General features: G+C 40.6%; 1 protein-coding gene across 1 annotated transcript in view; it reads right to left on the bottom strand.

Moving 5' to 3' along the window:
- POLA1 (DNA polymerase alpha 1, catalytic subunit) overlaps positions 1 to 18,861 on the bottom strand; it is a 306,776-nt gene extending 287,915 nt beyond the window's left edge. The window contains exons 1-4 of the mRNA XM_082681638.1: positions 18,763 to 18,861; positions 13,786 to 13,910; positions 10,720 to 10,816; positions 9,169 to 9,249 (exon numbers count right to left, since the gene is read on the bottom strand). Coding sequence (XP_082537764.1) covers positions 9,169 to 9,249; positions 10,720 to 10,816; positions 13,786 to 13,910; positions 18,763 to 18,805 — 346 coding nt within the window. The 5' untranslated portion in view covers positions 18,806 to 18,861. The remainder of the gene's footprint in view (positions 1 to 9,168; positions 9,250 to 10,719; positions 10,817 to 13,785; positions 13,911 to 18,762) is intronic.
- Between the last annotated feature and the right edge of the window lie 1,407 nt (positions 18,862 to 20,268).

Below are 20,268 nucleotides of genomic sequence, written 5' to 3'. Positions count from 1 at the left end.
AGTAGTAAGAGAATGGAAAAAGATATTTCATGCAAATGGAAACCAAAAGAAAGCTGGAGTAGCAATTCTCATATCAGACAAAATACACTTTAAAATAAAGACTATTAGAAGAGACAAAGAAGGACACTACATAATGATCAAGGGATCAATCCAAGAAGAAGATATTAACAATTGTAAATATTTATGCACCCAACATAGGAGCACCTCAATACATAAGGCAAATACTAACAGCCATAAAAGGGGAAATCGACAGGAACACATTCATAGTAGGGGACTTTAACACCCTACTTTCACCAATGGACAGATCATCCAAAATGAAAATCAATAAGGAAACATAAGCTTTAAATGATACATTAAACAAGATGGACTTAATTGATATTTATAGGACATTCCATCCAAAAACAACAGAATACACATTTTTCTCTAGTGCTCATGGAACATTCTCCAGGAGAGATCATATCTTGGGTCACAAATCAAGCCTTGCTAAATTTAAGAAAATTGAAATTGTATCAAGTATCTTTTCCCACCACAACGCTATGAGACTACATATCAATTAAAGGAAAAGATCTGTAAAAAATACAAACACATGGAGGCTAAACAATACACTACGTAATAACGAAGTGATCACTAAAGAAATCAAAGAGGAAATAAAAAAATACCTAGAAACAAATGACAATGGAAACACGACGATCTAAAATCTATGGGATGCAGCAAAAGCAGTTCTAAGAGGGAAGTTTATAGCAATACAATCCTACCTTAAGAAACAGGAAACATCTCGAATAAACAACCTAACCTTGCACCTAAAGCAAGTAGAGAAAGAAGAACAAAAAAACCCCAAAGTTAGAAGGAAAGAAATCATAAAAATCAGAAATAAATGCAAAAGAAATGAAGGAAATGATAGCAAAGATCAATAAAAGTAAAAGCTGGTTCTTTGAGAAGATAAACAAAATTGATAAACCATTAGCCAGACTCATCAAGAAAAAAAGGGAGAAGACTCAAATCAAAAGAACTAGAAATGAAAAAGGAGAAATAACAAATGACACTGCAGAAATACAAAAGATCATGAGAGATTACTACAAGCAACTCTATGCCAATAAAATGGACAACCTGGCACAAATGGACAAATTCTTAGAAAGGCACAACCTGCCAAGACTGAATCAGGAAGAAACAAAAAATATGAACAGACCAATCACAAGCACTGAAATTGAAACTGTGATTAAAAATCTTCCAACAAACAAAAGCCCAGGGCCAGATGGCTTCACAGGCGAATTCTATCAAACATTTAGAGAAGAGCTAACACCTATCCATCTCAAACTCTTCCAAAATATAGCATAGGGAGGAACACTCCCAAACTCATTCTACGAGGCCACCATCACCCTGATACCAAAACCAGACAAGGATGTCACAAAGAAAGAAAACTACAGGCCAATATCACTGATGAACATAGATGCAAAAATCCTCAACAAAATACTAGAAAACAGAATCCAACAGCCCATTAAACAGATCATACACCATGATCAAGTGGGGTTTATTCCAGGAATGCAAGGATTCTTCAATATATGCAAACCAATCAACGTGATACACCATATTAACAAACTGAAGGAGAAAAATCATACGATCATCTCAATAGATGCAGAGAAAGCTTTCGACAAAATTCAACACCCATTTATGATAAAACCCTGCAGAAAGGAGGCATAGAGGGAACTTTCCTCAACATAATAAAGGCCGTATATGACAAACCCACAGCTAACATCGTCCTAAATGGTGAAAAACTGAAAGCATTTCCACTAAGATCAGGAAGAGAAGACAAGGTTGCCCACTCTCACCACTCTCATTCAACATAGTTTTGGAAGTTTTAGCCACAGCAATCAGAGAAGAAAAGGAAATAAGAGGAATCCAAATCGGAAAAGAAGAAGTAAAGCTGTCACCATTTGCATATGACATGATACTATACATAGAGAATCCTAAAGATGCTACTAGAAAACTACTGGAGCTAATCAATGAATTTGGGAAAGTAGCAGGATACAAAATTAATGCACAGAAATATCTGGCATTCCTATACACTAATGATGAAAAATCTGAAAGTGAAATCAAGAAAACACTCCTATTTACCACTGCAACAAAAAGAATAAAATATCTAGGAATAAACCTACCTAAGGAGACAAAAGACCTGTATGCAGAAAACTATAAGACACTGATAAAAGAAATTAAAGATGATACAAATAGATGGAGAGATATACCATGTTCTTGGATTGGAAGAATCAACATTGTGAAAATGACTGTACTACCCAAAGCAATCTACAGATTCAATGCGATCCCTATCAAACTACCACTGGCATTTTTCACAGAACTAGAACAAAAAATTTCACCATTTGTATGGAAACACAAAAGACCCCGAATAGCCAAAGCAATCTTGAGAACGAAAAACGGAGCTGGAGGAATCAGGCTCCCTGACTTCAGACTACACTACAAAGCTACAGTAATCAAGACAGTATGGTACTGGCACAAAAACGGAAAGATAGATCAATGGAACAGGATAGAAAGCCCAGAGATAAACCCACGCACATATGGTCACCTTACCTTTGATAAAGGAGGCAAGAATATACAGTGGAGAAAAGACAGCCTCTTCAGTAAGTGGTGCTGGGAAAACTGGACAGGTACATGTAAAAGTATGAGATTAGATCACTCCCTAACACCATACACAAAAATAAGCTCAAAATGGATTAAAGACCTAAATGTAAGGCCAGAAACTATCAAACTCTTAGAGGAAAACATAGGCAGGACACTCTATGACATAAATCACAGCAAGATCCTTTTTGACCCACCTCCTAGAGAAATGGAAATAAAAACAAAAATAAACAAATGGGACCTAATGAAACTTACAAGCTTTTGCACAGCAAAGGAAACCATAAACAAGACCAAAAGACAACCCTTAGAATGGGAGACAATATTCGCAAAGGAAGCAACTGACAAAGGATTAATCTCCAAAATTTATAAGCAGCTCATGCAGCTTAATAACAAAAAAACAAAAAACCCAATCCAAAAATGGGCAGAAGACCTAAATAGACATTTCTCCAAAGAAGATATACAGACTGCCAACAAACACACGAAAGAATGCTCAACATCACTAATCATTAGAGAAATGCAAATCAAAACTACAATGAGATATCATCTCACACCAGTCATAATGGCCATCATCAAAAAATCTAGAAACAATAAATGCTGGAGAGGGCATGGAGAAAAGGGAACCCTCTTGCACTGTTGGTGGGAATGTAAATTGATACAGCCACTGTGGAGAACAGTATGGAGGTTCCTTAAAAAACTACAAATAGTACTACCATATGACCCAGAAATCCCACTACTAGGCATATATCCTGAGAAAACCATAATTCAAAAAGAGTCATGCACCAAAATGTTCATTGCAGCTCTATTTACAATATCCCAGAAATGGAAACAACCTAAGTTTCCATCATCGGATGAATGGATAAAGAAGATGTGGCACATATATACAATGGAATATTACTCAGCCATAAAAAGAAACGAAATTGAGCTATTTGTAATGAGGTGGATAGACCTAGAGTCTGTCATACAGAGTGAAGTAAGTCAGAAAGAGAGAGACAAATACCATATGCTAACACATATATATGGAATTTAAGAAAAAAAATGTCATGAAGAACCTAGTGGTAAAACAGGAATAAAGACACAGACCTACTAGAGAATGGACTTGAGGATATGGGGAGGGGGAAGGGTAAGCTGTGACAAAGCAAGAGAGAGGCATGGACTACCAAACGTAAGGTAGATAGCTAGTGGGAAGCAGCCGCATAGCACAGGGAGATCAGCTCGGTGCTTTGTGACCGCCTGGAGGGGTGGGATAGGGAGGGTGGGAGGGAGGGAGACGCAAGAGGGAAGAGATATGGGAACATATGTATATGTGTAACTGATTCATTTTGTTGTAAAGCAGAAACTAACACACCATTGTAAAGCAATTATACTCCAATAAAGATGTAAAAAAAAAAAAAAGAAAAGAAAACTACATGAATAAACCCTGGTACATCCATATAATGGAATACTATGCAGCTATATAGAAATGAGCAAGCAAGAAAGAAAGCCCTCTATGTGCTGGTATGCAGTGATTTCCAGGCTTTTATTTTTAGCATTTCAGAATTTTCATTTTTTTCTGCATTATCAATACAGTTTTATTTCTTTTTTGTTTTCCTTTTTTAATTGAAGTATAGTTGATGTAGGATATCTTCTTAAGTGAAAATATGCCAAGTACAGAAGTATCTATAGAAAATATCCTTTGTGTAAGAAAGAAAAGGAAATAAAAATACATACACGTAATTCCATTCCTCAGCATATGCCCAAAAGAATTAAAAGCAAGTGTTCAATCAAAAACTGGTACACAAAAGTTCATAGCAGCACTGGTCAGAATAACCAAAAGATGGAAACAATCCAAATGCACTACAACTAATAAATGAATAAACAAAATGTGGTCTATCCTTGCAATCTAATAGTATTCATCCCTAAAAAGGAATGATGTACTGATTCATGCTACAACATGAACGAACCTTGAAAACACTATGCTAAATGAAACAGGTCAGACACAAATTTTCACATAATTGCATGATTCCAACTGTATGAAATATTCAAAATAGGAAATCCAGAGACAGAAAGCGGTTAGCAGTTGCCAGGGGCTGAGGGAAGGAAGACTGGGGAATGACTGCTTAATGGGTATGAGTTTCCATCTGGGGTGAAAGAATGTTCTGCAACTGGATAATGGTCATGGTTGCAAACACCGTTAATGCACTAAATGTCACAGATGATAAATTTTCTGTTATGTACTTTTCACATGCCTAAGACTATGAAAAGATTTGTAGCACATTTGTGAAAAACATAAGACAGGGGAATTTAATTTTTTAAAGAGATCATTTGGAGCAGTTTGAAAAGAGAATATAGGCAATGGTCAAAATGTTTAGTAAACAAAATTCAGGTCCTAATAAAGAATATCAAAACAGAAGGTCAATAGAGGTTTGACTAGCAAGGAAGGCTTCACTAAGGGGCTTTAATCTCACCATTGTAGGTTAGCAGGAATTAGATAGGACAACAGGAAACAGAGAAAGAACAGGAGTCAACATTTGAGATGAAATTCTTCCACAATTTTAGGGCTTCTGTTTTTTTTTTTTTTTTTCTTTCTTTCCGCTTTTTTTTTCTTGGCCGTGCCACGCAACATGCGGGATCTTAGATCTTAGTTCCCCAAGTAGGGATCGAACCCAGGCCCCCTGCAATGGAAGTGCGGAGTCTTAACAACTGGACCGCCAGGGAAGTCCCCAATTTGATTTGTTTTATTCGTTTTCCCACTGACTTTTCTTCATTGGGATTTAGTTGATGTTTTTCTCTCTGTTTGAAAACAACATGCCAGGGACTGGATCTACACCAAAAAGAGTTGACCTTTTACTCCCAGGCAAAACTCTACGATTTCTTCTAAGTGTTTAAAGTGGATTGCGGAATTCCATTTCCATTCTGAAGATCTTGGGACCTTACTGGGCTCCTTGGGAAAGACACTGAAACAGCAGCGACTTGTGGGTGAATGGTGACAAAGCATGGAATAGATTTCTAAGATTAGTTCTCCTTCAGAATGTCAAGTCATTCTCTCCACTGATGTATTAGTGGGAAACGATAACATAATGATTACAGAAACAGAGATGGTTCATTTATTCAATAAGTGCTGCACATTTTCTTTGCATTTGCTATTGTGATCAGCATTGAGATGATCAGGACGTGCGTCCTTTCCTCGAGAACCTCCCTGTCCAGTCCAATCTCCTAATTTACAGCTGACAAAACTAATGTCCAGAGAGGTGATGGGACTCATTCAAGATGATATAATTAACAACGCCAGAAACTAACACAAACCTCCTCACTTCAGGGAGGTGAAAAATCACATGGGCTCTCTTCATGGACTCATAAAAAGTAGGAATAACACAATTAGCCACACTACTATCTAATGGTAGGTACCAGTGTGTAGCGTTCCTACATGACACAGGTTGGCAGAAACCAGGAAGATGATCCACATAATTTAACTAATGAATGAACGAATAACATCCCACATGAAAAAAACATATACAACCTTATTTTTTTGTAAAGGGGAACACAGGAAGGATAATTAGAAACTAATAAAAATGGTTACCTATGGAGATGGGGAGAAATGAAGTAGAAAGCATAGAGGTGAGAGTAAAAGTTATCTAGTCTATTTCTTGAATATCATTTTGATTTTTAAGCCATAAAAATGTTTTACAATACTCAAAAACTAAAATTAAAACAAAAGGAAAAAAAAGGATATTTTTAAAAGCCTAAATTCAAATACAAGCAAAAACAAATGAACCTGTGTAGTAAACTGATACTACAGCACACAGAAAAAAATTACTTCATATAGCTTCTAAACACAACACCGTCACCATACACCCTCAGTAGGATATATGCCAAGAACAAATAAAACTGCAAAGAGGACTTCCCCGGTGGTCCAGTGGTTAAGACTCCGTGATTCCACTGCAGGAGGCACGGGTTCAGTCCCTGGTGGGGGAAGTTCCCCATACCATGCAGTGCAGCCAAAAACAAATTTTAAAAACTGCAAAGAAATTGTAAACTTTACTTAGAAGGGTTGTTGCTAGAGGTATAGGTTTAGTAATTCTAAAATTCCCAAAATTATTCTGAGTATATTTTAGAAGACAAGGGTTTTTCACTGAGGGTGAAGCTAAACACAAATATAGATTGGGAAAATGAAGTACCCTGTGGTTTTACACTTGAATCGAATGTATCAGTATGAATTCACAGCATATGTGTATATATAATCTCCTAGCTCTGTTCACTGAAAGGGCCTAGAAACCATTACATCCCAGGAGCAACGAGCACATCCCTCCCCCAGATCTGCTACCATTCTCTACTAAAAGGGACCATGATTCTTGGGAGAAATGGGTGATTCCAGGTCTAGGACAGGAATCAACCAAGGAGAACCTGGAACATCTTGTTGGCCCAGAAAGCAAGGAAATGCTCAAAGACTGATGAGACCATGTCAAAAGGACAGTAGAGCCAGCTCAAAGGGTCTCCCACTGCCAAATCTGTGGTAATTTGCACATCAAACAGAAAAACGATGATAATGGATACTGAACTGTAACAGCACTTTTATTTAAATCCATGAGTTTGAAATGCTAATTTAAAAAAGGAGAGTAAGGGGAATTCCCCAGCAGTCCAGTGGTTAGCACTCGGCACTCTCACTGCCGGGCCAGGTTCAATCACTGGTTGGGGAACTAAGATCTCGCAAGCTGCACGGCGTGGCCAAAAAAAAAAAAAAAAAAAACGGGTAAGGATCATCAGTAGAGGCTGAAAGCACTGGGTAAAAGTTGGTGGGAAAAAGGGATATACACACACTGTTTCAAATTATCACCCCTATTTCCATTAATTACAAAGGTGGAAAGGTAGCTTCACAAGGAAGAGATCTGACAAACATCATCTTAAACCAAGAGATCAAACTTCTTTTCACCAGTAATGGGACAAACTGACCTTATGTGTCCCTGATATGAGTGGCAAGGACACAAGTTCATCTAAATTTTATTTTTGTCAAAATATTTAACCTGATTCTAAGCACAAAACGACAATCAGGCAAATCCCAGGTTGTGGGACATTCAGCAAAACAACCAGCCTGGTCGTTTTTTGTTGTTTTTTTTTTTTAGTTTTATTTTTGGCCACACAACATGGCTTGCCAGGATCTTAGTTCCCCGACCAGGGATCGAACCCACACCCTCGGCAGTGAAAGCATGGAGTCCTAACCACTGGACCCCCAGGGAATTCTGTGGTCCCTTTAAAAATGTCAATGTCATGAAAGACACTGGGCCAGAGAGGGAGGAAGGAGGGATGGTGCTGCTCTCTACACTAAATAAGACTAAAGAGACATGAAAAGCCAAGTGGACACTGCATTTTTAAAAACAGTTATAAAAGACATTACTGGGCTAACCGGGGAAATCTTAATATGGACAAAATCTTAGATAATATCCTGAGAATGGTACTGTGACTAAAAAGACAAGAACCCTTGTTCTTAGGAGATCACCACTGAAGCATGTCTACAACTTACTTTCAATAAATTCACCAAAAACAAAGTCTGCATGTATGTGTCTGGGAAAGGGGAAGAGGGACAAAGTGAACAAATGTCATAAAATGTTAATAATCTACAAATTAAGATGCAGACTTTCTGAAAAGGGTAAAGAGAGCACAGATTTTAGGTTTTGTGGCCACACACGTCTCTTAAGCTGTTGCACATTCTTCTTTGAATTTTTCTTTTCTTTTTTTACACACACTTTAAAAATGTAAAAGCCATTCTTAGCTTGAGGGCTATATAGTAACAGGTATGATTTCCTTCTGGGGTAATGAAATCGATTGTGCTGATGGCTGTACTACTGTAACTATACTGAAAGCCACTGAAATGTTCACTTTAAATAGGTGAATTGTATGGTATGTTAATTATGTCTCAATAAAGCTGTTCAAAAATAAACGGGCCGTAAGTGGGCCATAAACAAACTGGCCGTAAGGGGGCCACAGAGTGCTGACCAGTGATCTACCACTTGGTGGTAATAATGAACTAAACCAAAAAAACAAATACTGAAGGGAATTTTCCCCTCTCATTTTACAGGAACTAAGTCAGGCTTGTTTACTCAAAAAAAATTTTTTGCCAATGATTGTGTAGCTAAGAAACTATGACACATACATTCATATCATTTTAAATTTCAATTAAACAAAGCAAGTCGACAGAAGTTCTAAACCTTGTTATTGTACTGTACTTCTATCAAAGAGCTAAAATTCTAAGTATGTCACTTCAGTAGGAATGAAAAGACATCAATTCTTGCAGCCCCCAAAATTATCAAGTCTAAAATGACCACAGGACTAAAAGTTCCAAAATAAGTAAGACTAAACTCTTTGGATAACAGAGACATGATACTTCATTTCCTGGTTGTTTACGCTTTTTGCATTTAATTTTCTACATAACTACGCTTCTTTCAACATTAGAACATTTTTTATACTGAAAAACAATTGTGGTAGGTCCTTTATCCTTAAAGAAACTGTGTCAAAGTACCAAGTCATCTGAAATTTTAGACAATTCTATATATCTCAAAATGCAGATACCTTTCTCATGGGAATCAAGGGCATGATCTTCAAGGTCATCATCAAAAATCTCTCGGCCATCCTCCACATAGCCAATACCATCTGCAGGAACAAAATGTAATATCGGGATCAAATTTCTAAAATTGGCCAATAATATTTTAGCCATGACAAAAAGATTAAAAAAAAACCTTTTATACCCACTCAGAGGTTCTCCTGGCCCAGGCCATTTTTAAGTGCAGCAGAATCCTGTTCAACCAGAAGTCAGATGAAACACAGCACCCACACACGTTTTCTGAGTCAAAACCAAAGGATATACAGTTGACCCTTGAACAACCTGGGGGTTAATCCACACATAACTTAGTCAGCCATCAGTATCCACAGTTCTTCCAACTCTGCGGATTCAACCAACCACGGACCATGTAGTACTGTAGTATTTAATACTGAAAAATATCCACATACAAGTGGACCCAAGCAGTTCAAACCCATATTATTCAAAAAAAAAAAAAAACCCATATTGTTCAAGGATCAACTGTATACTATGCCTATTTAGGTGAACTAAGGTAATCATTTGGCCCATAGGATCAAAGTTTGCCACAATAGGATGCTTTACAGTACTTCTACTCTACCAGAAGAATAAAAAGTAAAAGAATCGGGCTTCCCTGGTGGCGCAGTGGTTGAGAGTCCGCCTGCCGATGCAGGGGACGCGGGCTCGTACCCCGGTGTGGGAAGATCCCACATGCCACGGAGCGGCTGGGCCCGTGAGCCATGGTCGCTAAGCCTGCGCGTCCAGAGCCTGTGCTCCGCAACGGGAGAGGCCACAACAGTGAGAGGCCCACATACCACAAAAAAAAAAAGTAAAAGAATCAAGATCACCAGAAGTCGGGCTTCCCTGGTGGTGCAGTGGTTAAGAATCCGCCTGCCGATGCAGGAGACACGAGTTCAATCCCTGGTCTGGGAAGATCCCACATGCCACAGAGCAACGAAGCCCGTGCGCCACAACTACTGAGCCTGGAAAGTCGGCAATATAGCTGAGTTCAATTACAGAAGTAGGAACAAAAATATAGTGGCAGGCACAGTCTACACCCCCCTCCCTCTGCTCCGCAGTCAGCACTCACACGCCCAAGAAGTCAAGTCCCACAAACAGGAACCATCGAGCTTTCCACAAGGGCTGTAAGAACATGGGGACCAGCCTCTGCCCGGGGCCCCTGCCAAAGTTACTCTTCACGAGTACAGTCTCCTGTAATCCTCACAGCCGTTCTGTGATATAGAGTTTTCCTACGCCCCATCACATGGGGATGGCCCACAGGTTCCTTCCAATTGCTACAGTCATTTCCTGGAGGATTTATACTATAGCCTGAGGTGTGTGCCTGGCTTCTCCAAAATGTCCCTCAATAAACTTCCTATTTTTCTGATTCCACACCCTCAAATCATGCATTTGAGGAAAATCCAAACCAAAGGTATGACCTTAAGTTAGCGCCTTACATCTGCCCAAGCAAAGCAGCAACTCCACCGAGTGAGAAGCTACGAAAAGCAAATGATACAGTGCCTGGCAGGCGGTTTCTTCCCACATACCATCATCCACGATCCAGTCGTCATCCTGGCGGGCCTGGACCAGCTTCGAGTACTGTTCCTCATCAACTTCTTCATAAACACTTGTGAAGTCCTCTACCTGCCATCGTACAAGTTTGAGAGAGCTTCAAGTGGAGTGAAAGTGTTAAACAATTCTGATGAAAAAATTGTCAAATTCAAAGTGGAATGGCAGCCTGAAGGAGTAGCTGCAACCAAATCATGAGTTCTGACATTCAACACCACTGCAGGATTTTCCTTAAATAGACATCAATTAACTTAGCATTCCTTTTAGGTGGGTGTTAACATAAGATATTAAATGATTCCATTAGCATAATATACTTGTCACACCAGCAATTACTCATCTACTTCATAAAAAACAAACTGAATTATAGCCAATTCTTCATTAGCTGCTTTGGGGATTAGTCACTTGTAATTTTGAGACTGGTTTCTCCTGTACTTGACAAACCTGTAAGACATGCCACCTCCCTCTCCACTAGCTGATGGTGCCCCACAAATGGACAATAATCTTAATAACTGTTCAACCAACCAAATGTAATTCAAAAGGAAAATCTCCCCCATCCATCCCCCTCCAAAAATCAGCAAAACACACACTACGGGTACACTAGAAATGGTTTTTGAGTGATCCCTATTTGTATTACCACCGATTCCCCACCATTTTCAGGTCTTAAAAACTGAGGGCAAGTGCGGAGAGAATGGCAAGGCCTGAAATCATACGGGCTGCCCGACCGCCAGAAGGCCAGAACACCACAAACTACTGGCCTGAACAGAGCAGACCACCTCAGCACAGTTAAAGCAACAGACAGCATAGATGCACACCACTGCAGTGAGAATTTGGCGGGCTGGTTAGCAAGAACTTAAAGATACCTCGTTAAAAACTCCCCCTTCTCTTGAGAGTTCTGCCTTTTCAAGTGGGGATTGGAGGAAACGACCAACTCCATCTGAAGAGCTAAGGTTCTAGGAGAAAACACCTGGACACAGAGCTTTGAGAGCCTGATGGGTAGAGTTGACTGGATTTCTGCCACACCTACCTGGGCTTATAGTAATTACAGGATTAAGCTTAGTTTTTACCTCCGGTTTAATCTACTCAACAGGGATCACTGGCAAACACTGATCTGGCCTTTGATCATTTGATGACAGAAATTACCTGCCCTACCAAATTAAGTTTTTTGACAACCCAAACACAAACTAGTCTAATTAAAATGACTGTACTGATCAACTTTCTTTTTGAGGGGAGAGGGAACTGGCAAGGTTAGCTTTGTTGGCTTAAGTCTATCATGCATACTGTGTCTCTCGTTTAAGCAACTCATTTATATACTATCAAAAGACACCTGAAAACTATTTTTAAAAAATAGTGACAAAGTGAGAGAGAGGCATGGACATATATACACTACCAAACGTAAGGTAGATAGCTAGTGGGAAGCAGCCGCATAGCACAGGGAGATCAGCTCGGTGCTTTGTGACCACCTAGAGGGGTGGGATAGGGAGGGTGGGAGGGAGGGAGACGCAAGCCGGAAGAGATATGGGAACATATGTATATATATAACTGATTCATTTTGTTGTGAAGCAGAAACTAACACACCATTGTAAAGCAATTATACTCCAATAAAGATGTTAAAAAATAAAAATAAATAAAAAACAATAATAATAAATAAACAATAAAACAAATATTGTTCTAAAATATAAAATAAAATTTAAAAAAATTTTTTAAATATCATTTTGAGGGCTTCCCTGGTGGCGGAGTGGTTGAGAGTCCGCCTGCCGATGCAGGGCACACGGGTTCGTGCCCCGGTCCGGGAAGATCCCACATGCCGCGGAGCGGCTGGGCCCGTGAGCCATGGCCGCTGAGCCTGCGCGTCCGGAGCCTGTGCTCCGCAACGGGAGAGGCCACAACAGTGAGAGGCCCGCGTACCGCAAAAAAAAAAAAAAAAAAAATCATTTTGCGTTAAAAAGTCATTTTGACTCAATCTCTAAAAACACTGCTACTGCTCAGCTTGAACTCTTAGAGCCATGCCATTAACATCAGCGATTAATGGGAAATCAGTCACATGGTGTCAACATCTGAAATGCCCCACAGAACTCCTTTATAGAAGTACCTACATTAAAAATGCTTTACTCTTGCTTTACTGTAATCCTTTTAGCAACCCTTTATGATCTGGCTGACTCCCTTAACTTGAATGAATGGTGCCAAATGACAAAAATCCTCTTCTACTTGCTTACTAGCCCAACACAGAACAGGCCATGGCTAAACAGGAACATTCTGAAGCCAGGCTGCCTGGGTTCCAATCAAGGCTCTGCCACTGTGACCTCAGATACCTCCCATGCGAAATGCTGTTAATCACAGTATCTAATTTTATACGGTATTGGAAGGATTGAATAAATGAACATATTTGTAAAAGCACTTAGAACAGTGTTAGCTGAAAAACTGCATTAGTTACTATTGTTGCTGTTGATATTATTATTTTCTCATATTAATCACTTTCCAGCCCTGAGGCAGTTAACATCCTCAGCGAGTGCCCTCAATGTGAAGCTAGACAATGTTGTGCAGATGGTACCAATCTGCTTTTCTACCTGCAGGGCATCGACAGTGGGTAGAGGAAAAGAGCCAAAAGGGCATCACATTCAATCCTACACGCAGGACACAGCAGAGGGAAGGTCCAGGTCCCTACCGCGCTCCCCTTGCATATGAGATTAGGAACAATTCTCTCCAAGGAGCAGCAGTGCTGGGCTAGACTGCTCAATACCTTATGAGTAAAGTAAAAGCATCTGTAAGTTCCCTCAACGAAGCCATGGAACTTAGCAGAGATGCAGTGTGCTTACTAATTTTAAAATCATCTGTAAGGTGCCTCATAGGAACTTTAAGAGTTCAGTAGTCTCCCATAACCTGTAAATCTACCTCACGCCCATATGTTTGATATTAAGAAATTACTATTATAAGAAGCTTTAAATATATGCATATTTCTAATCAGTGACAAAGGTGACCTAAAATTATCTACAGGCTATGAATTAGATGAAGCACAGGAGAAAAAGCCCAGAAAAATGGTTACTTACTTCATATTTATACTTCTCACCAGCTTTAGCCCTTTTCAGTCTTTCCAGAGCTTCCTGTCGCCCTTTCTTTGATTTCTTCTCTCTCCGGGATCGAGAAGTTACAAAACTCCCTGAATCTGACACAGCTGAAAAGAAGCCAAATTTACATGAGATGTACAAAATTGTCAGCCATCTTCCCTCAAAAACAAAGCAAGTTTTTAGCCAATAGTAATATACAAGTTTAATGTTATACAAATGGATTCTTTTTATAATGGAAATAATTCACAAGCTCAGGGCTGAATCTGCAGCTCCTGTGGCTCTTCAGAAATTTCCAGCTGAAGCAACTGTTATTTTTTTTCCGCCAAAAAGAGAAAAATTCCAAATTCAACTGATATCCCCTGGAGACACTAAAGGGAGATCAGTCGTTAACCCACAACCTTTCCCAGGGAAACGGCAGGCCGTTAAGTGGTTATGAAAGGGACAATTCATTTTGTGTTCTGTTAATCAACATTTGAAAGGCTTTGAGGAGCACCTGCTCTTTGCAAAGTACCAGGCGCTCTGAGAGACACAAAGATAAGAAAGACAGGGCCCACAGACTCACAGAATTTACAATCTGACCTGGGAGATACCTGGCAGACCTCGGAGATACTGTGGGTTCAGTTCCAGATCAACACCCATAAAGTGAATATCGCAATAAAGTTAGTCACACGAATTTTTTTTTTTTGGTTTCCCAGGGCATATAAGGGTTATGTTTACACTATACTGTAGTCTATTAAGTATGCAAAAGCATTATGTCTTTAAAAATACTTTATTGGTAAAAACGCTAACCATCATCTGAGCCTTCAGTGAGTTGTAGTAACATCCAAGATCCCTGATTACAGATCACCATAACAAATATAATAATGAAAAATGTGAGAATTACCAAAATAATGTTAACACAGGGACATGAAGTAATAAGCAAAGGCTGTTGGGAAAATGGCACCAACAGACTTGCCCGATGCAGGGATGCCACAATCTTCAATTTGTAAAAAAAAAAAAAAGCAGTATCTGTGAAGCACAATAAAGCGAGATATGCTTGTAAGTAGCAACTAACTCTAAAACAATTTTTAGAAGTAACACATGCCCTAACAGAAGTACAGATAAAGTGTCTGGAATTCCAAAGGAAGGATAAATTGGGGGTTGGGAGAATTTAACAAAGGTGGCTCTGAGGAGATTCTTGATTCCACCACTGATTTCCAGGCCTCATGCAGTTGGTTACGACATTAGAGGATGAGGTGAAAGATTACAAAGATTAAAATGTGTTTTGTAGAAAATTACTGAAGTACCAGAGAGCCTCAGTGGTCAGTCATTCAACTTTTGAATTACTCACACTTTGGGTCATCATAAACTGACCACTTCACACACGTACTAAAAAGATTTCATCCACAGAATGACGACTTTCATATGCCAGCTGATGAATACCCAAGCCAAGCAAGACAGTGCCTCCTGCCAGCGATGAGTTGAGGCTCAGCATGACTGCCACCTATGTCTGTGAAATTGAGTACTGTATTGTATTTGTGCTAATTATTTTATAAAAAGTAGTAAGCACAGAAAAGGAGAAGTATTGATAACAGGCATCCTAAAAGCTCCAACCCCCCTGGAACATTCATAACAACATTCAGCTGTTTGACTAAGTGTTTGAAATAGAAGATGCAATTTACAGACCATGTACCAAGTGCTGGCAATAAACTGTTGAAAACTGTATCTTAAAGGTGAGGCATAATTAGAGATTTTTTTTCCTTAGCTTTCTGGAAATGGAATCTCTCTATAACATCTCAGCCTATTGTTTGACTTTCACATTTGACTTTTAAATCCATTTTCAGAAAGGCATTAAGGAATGCAGGTACTTAATGATGACAGCCACAAAATCTTGGGTGTCACTCAAATGATTTCAAAAAATCGTGAGCAGGCCTACATGAAAAGGTTTTGGAGATTATGGAACATGACCACTGAGAGTGAAAAGGTGGCCTCAGTGTATTCCCTTCAAGACTCCCTTGACTCCTTTGTCAGATTATCCTGACAAAAACCATAGGTTTTCAATAAGACGTATTCCACAGGCAACGATGTGCCCCTCTAAGGGTTTGGGGTACAATTACAAATAGGACAGAGTTGCCGGTCCTCAAGGGGCTCCCAGTCAAGGAAAGCAAAAAGACCTGAGGCTCCCACCATCATATAAAGATGGTGCCGTATTAGAGGTAGGAAGCCAGTATTGAGGAAATGTAGAAAAAAGAGCCATTAATTTTGCCTGGGAAATCAGAGAAGGCTTCACAGGGGAGGTTCCCAACACAGAAAGAGTAGAACTTCACTATCAGAGTACAGGGTAACAAGGGGCACAAGCAAAGGAAAAGGCATGAGCCAAATTACAAAGGGATGAAAATGCAAGGTGTATTCAGAAACCAAGAGGAAGTCAATGTGGAAGGTAAGCTGGACATGAGAGCATAGAGTGAGTGGGAGATTAGGAAGAAGCGGCACAACCAGGCTCTGCCACTTACTGGGTGACGACATGAGACAACCAGTTAACCTCTCTGAGCTACAGTGGCCAGGTGTCTTGTTTTTTAAGCTGCCCAGCATCAGAATCTGTGAAGTCCCCCCTCCCTTATGCCCTTGCAGCTAGGGCATGGACATATAAAATAGGCCCTCCAATTATGAACACCTGCTCAGACTTTAAATCACAAGCTAGTGTAACAAGGAAAGGGGGACGGCTAATGGAAGATTCTAGAAATAGCAACAGCTACAGGAGGATTGAGTACCTGGAACAACAGTGCCAGCAATGTCCCAAGGTACTTGAAGGCTCTAATTTCAAGTACTTGGCCATGGTTGGCAAAAACCTCCTCAATGGACCAGTTTTGTGGCATGATTTTAACCACTGTTCCTAGCTAAGGTGCCCCCTGACTGGCTCTCCGGAGTTTGTGAACACCACAGTATCCTTCAGATAAATTCCTTTTCGGTTTAAATCAACCAGAGTTGGTTCCTGTAGCCTACACCTAAGGACTCTAATGCAGAGCCTCAGGGTCCTCATATGTGAAATGGGGATAATCATGTCTGCTTCATAAAGTTGTTAAGGATTAAATGAAGATGCTTGGCTTACTTTGTACTCAGCAATACAGGAGCTCACTTAATGTGTATGTGTGTGTGTATACAGATGCACACACATATGCCAACACCTCACAATTAGCACTAACATGGTCTAGCTTCTAGAAAACAAAAATAAAGCAAAGCCGTTTTCTCAGGGAAGCCCCAATATAGCACTGCATATAATTACATGTTTACATCTCAACTCCATGAAGACAAAAACCATGCCCAGCTTACCTACCACTGTAACACCAGAGCCTCACAGAATGCCTATACCTCGTAGGTACATAATGAATATTTGCTGAATGAACCACTATACCTGCTTTTTTTAATCATTAAACTCTCCCCTATCCATTTCCATATACAGTAACAGCTAGTTATAGACCTTTCAACTTTTCACAGCCACCCCATCTTCCAATACTTAAGGAGAAAAAAGGCCTAAATTTTTCTTTATGGAATATGTCTCCAATGCTTCAAGTAGGTAAGTTAGCAAAAAAAAAAAAAAAAAGAAGCAGCAGCATGAAAAAAATCCAGTTACCAAAGTTTAAATATTTGGTTCAAAATTACCATCTAGAATACCCCCACCACCCCCCAAGGCAGACACACACAAGGCTGCAACAGTCTTTCAGGTAACAATCTTTCCAAGTCGGCTGGAAAGGAAAAATTCCAGTCACAAGTCCCCAGCCACTCATCAACACCATGACTTAAGAGGGATCTCAAGATTGCACGATGTCCTCCAAAGAGTGATTTCTTGATGTTCACGGAGAACGTAATTTTTAGTGTGAAGAAAGGGCTTAGCGACATATCACTGATGCAGGGCTGCAAAGACTGTTCACATACATCCCACATTCCATTTGTAATTCAGGCTAGTGGGCTCTCCAAAACAAATTGTCTTAAAAAGCGAAAGGCTAGAAGAACAAATTGAAATCTGTGATTCACGACTAGGTGAATGCAAAGGAAGCTGATTAGGAAGCAAGTTCTCATTAATGGTGATGTATTTGAGTGACAGGAGATGTGATGCTTGAGCTGAGAGAGTGAAGCAACTAATTTTAAGTTGGAAGTTCACTGAAGTCACACTTTAGTTGCACACTGCTCAAAACTCAGAAATCAGACAAATCCATTTGCATTTTTGTATTCTATTTTTGGAGATAGAATATTACCACTAAAAACGGAGTAATATACAAGGCATCCGAAATGCTGCTGAACTGATACTTTTTTTTTAGAAGCTTCACCTGAGATGACTAGATTGTGAACACTATTTCTGTGCGGCACCTGAAGAACTTTCCATAGAATTTGAAAAAAAATTGTTAATGCATAAAGTAGAAACCTATTACCTACAAAGACAAAACGCGTTTGTATCTTCACGTGACAGCACTTAGAGCTTTCTTTCCTGCTGAGGTACAACGTGTAACAACCTCCCCAGCAGTTTCTACCAAGAGAAGGGCGCACATCCGTTCCGTCCCAGCCCTCAAGCGGACACCTGGGGCGGGAGCAATGAAATACTTTCGGCCAATACTGTGCCCCACCGGGGCCAGTCTCATGAAGGTGTGCCCAGCACGTGGGATGAGATTCACCAAAAGAAATAAAAAGAAAGGCAGCCAAGTGCGGAGACCCGCAGTGAGAGAGGTGAGGCAGCCTCCCAAACAAAAAGCCTCGCAGGGGGTTGCTCGGGCTTGCCAGGACCCCACAGCCCTGCAAAGAAGACCTGTCCGAGGCCTCACAGGTTCCAGTCCTGGACGTCCGAGGTCCGCGCCCAAAGAGACCGGCGTGTCAACCCGGGCGTGCGCCTACCTAAGAAAAAAATAAAACAGAGCCCCCACCACCCACAATCATGCCACAGTCTCCGCACTCCCAACTGGGGACCCCGCGCGCGGGGTCATCTCTCACCGCTCGCCCCCAGCTCGCAGTCATCGCCGTACGCCAGCGCCATGGTCCCGGAGTCTTCCGATTCCGCGCCAACCAGCCCGAAACTGGCGCGGAGGCCGACACAGGCGCCACCCAGAAAGCCAATCAGCAGCTCCGGAGGCTGCCGACTTCCGCCCGGAAGGCCACTGACGTGCCGCGCCGCGCCGCGCCGCGCAGCGCCCCGCCCCCGGCCTTCCCGCGAGCGCGCGTTTGGCGCCCCGTGATGACCCCTTAGGGAAAAGAGCGAGCGGCGGGGGAGGCCGTGGAGAGCAGAAAAAGAAAGCGGTCGGGCGCTGGAAAAGAGCCTCCTGGAGACTTGCTGCGCAGGCGCACCCATGCTGATGGGAAAAGATTTGGGCCCCTTGGAGTAGGAGCTTTCTGGTTCTGAGGGTTGATTTTCCGAGAAAAGGGGCGCGGGAGGCAGTAGGGTGGGCGTGGTTGAACGGGTTTCCCAGGAGCCTGGGAAAACGACTGCCTACTGCTGCGCACTCGGAGTCTTGCCTGATACTTTGCTTCTCTGAGTACGAATACAGTCGCTGTGTGATATATGGTATTGCAATATATGCACCAAGTTAACCAAAAGATCAAAAATACCATCACCAATATGGGGCCTCCCGATGTGGTGCTGTTGGAAAAAAGGAACAATATCACCTATATAGTCTTCTTGCAAATAATGTTTAACCTGAATCTAACCATGAAGAAACAATCAGATGTATTCAAAACGTAGAACAATCTATAAAACAACTGGCCTGGACTCCTGCAAAATGTCAATGTTATGAAAGATAAAAAGGGCATTAGATTCTTGTGTTTGGTACAATGCGTGCAATGTATGCACCTCATATATTGTTTTTTTTTTCATTTATTGTTTAATAGTAAAACCAGAGACGTCTACATGTATATCTTAACTAGAGAGCACTATTTAAAGCAAGAACTTAAAATAAGAATTAACCATCTGGTTAATTCTTTCTACAATTTGTGTAGAATTAACTTTAACCATTGAGGCCAATACATCTGAACACTTTTCTCAAACCCACTAGTGCACAGGGCTCTTGGTCCCCCCCCACCCCCTACCCCTCCCCCAGTACCCCATCCAGAACAAAGTTAGATCCATGCCCTCAAGTGATTCAACATGAATTATTGACCAATGGACAAATCTTTTGTGATAATTGAGCCCTGGCTCATAGCATAAACTTGCAATGTCATCGTGAATAAAACCTGACCCCAAAGACAAAGAGCTGTACTAATGCTTCAGAATCTTCTAAACCAGCTGCATGAACTAATACTTGGGGATGAAACCAGAATTATTCTGGGAATTATTAAAGGTATTGGAGCAATTAAGAAAGCATTATGAGTTAGAACATTGATGGTATAGTGAGTCAATAGTGAATTTTAGATTAATCCTTTGTCCGGTGATTCATTTGTAAATATTTTCTCCCATTCTGAGGGTTGTCTTTTCATCCTGTTTGTAGTTTCCTTTGCTTTGAAAAA

Source organism: Grampus griseus, assembly GCF_964374135.1.
Source record: "Grampus griseus genome assembly, chromosome: X".
Taxonomy (NCBI): domain Eukaryota; kingdom Metazoa; phylum Chordata; class Mammalia; order Artiodactyla; family Delphinidae; genus Grampus; species Grampus griseus.
The sequence above is the reverse complement of the archived record's forward strand: the minus strand, read 5'-3'. Positions and strand labels throughout refer to the sequence as shown.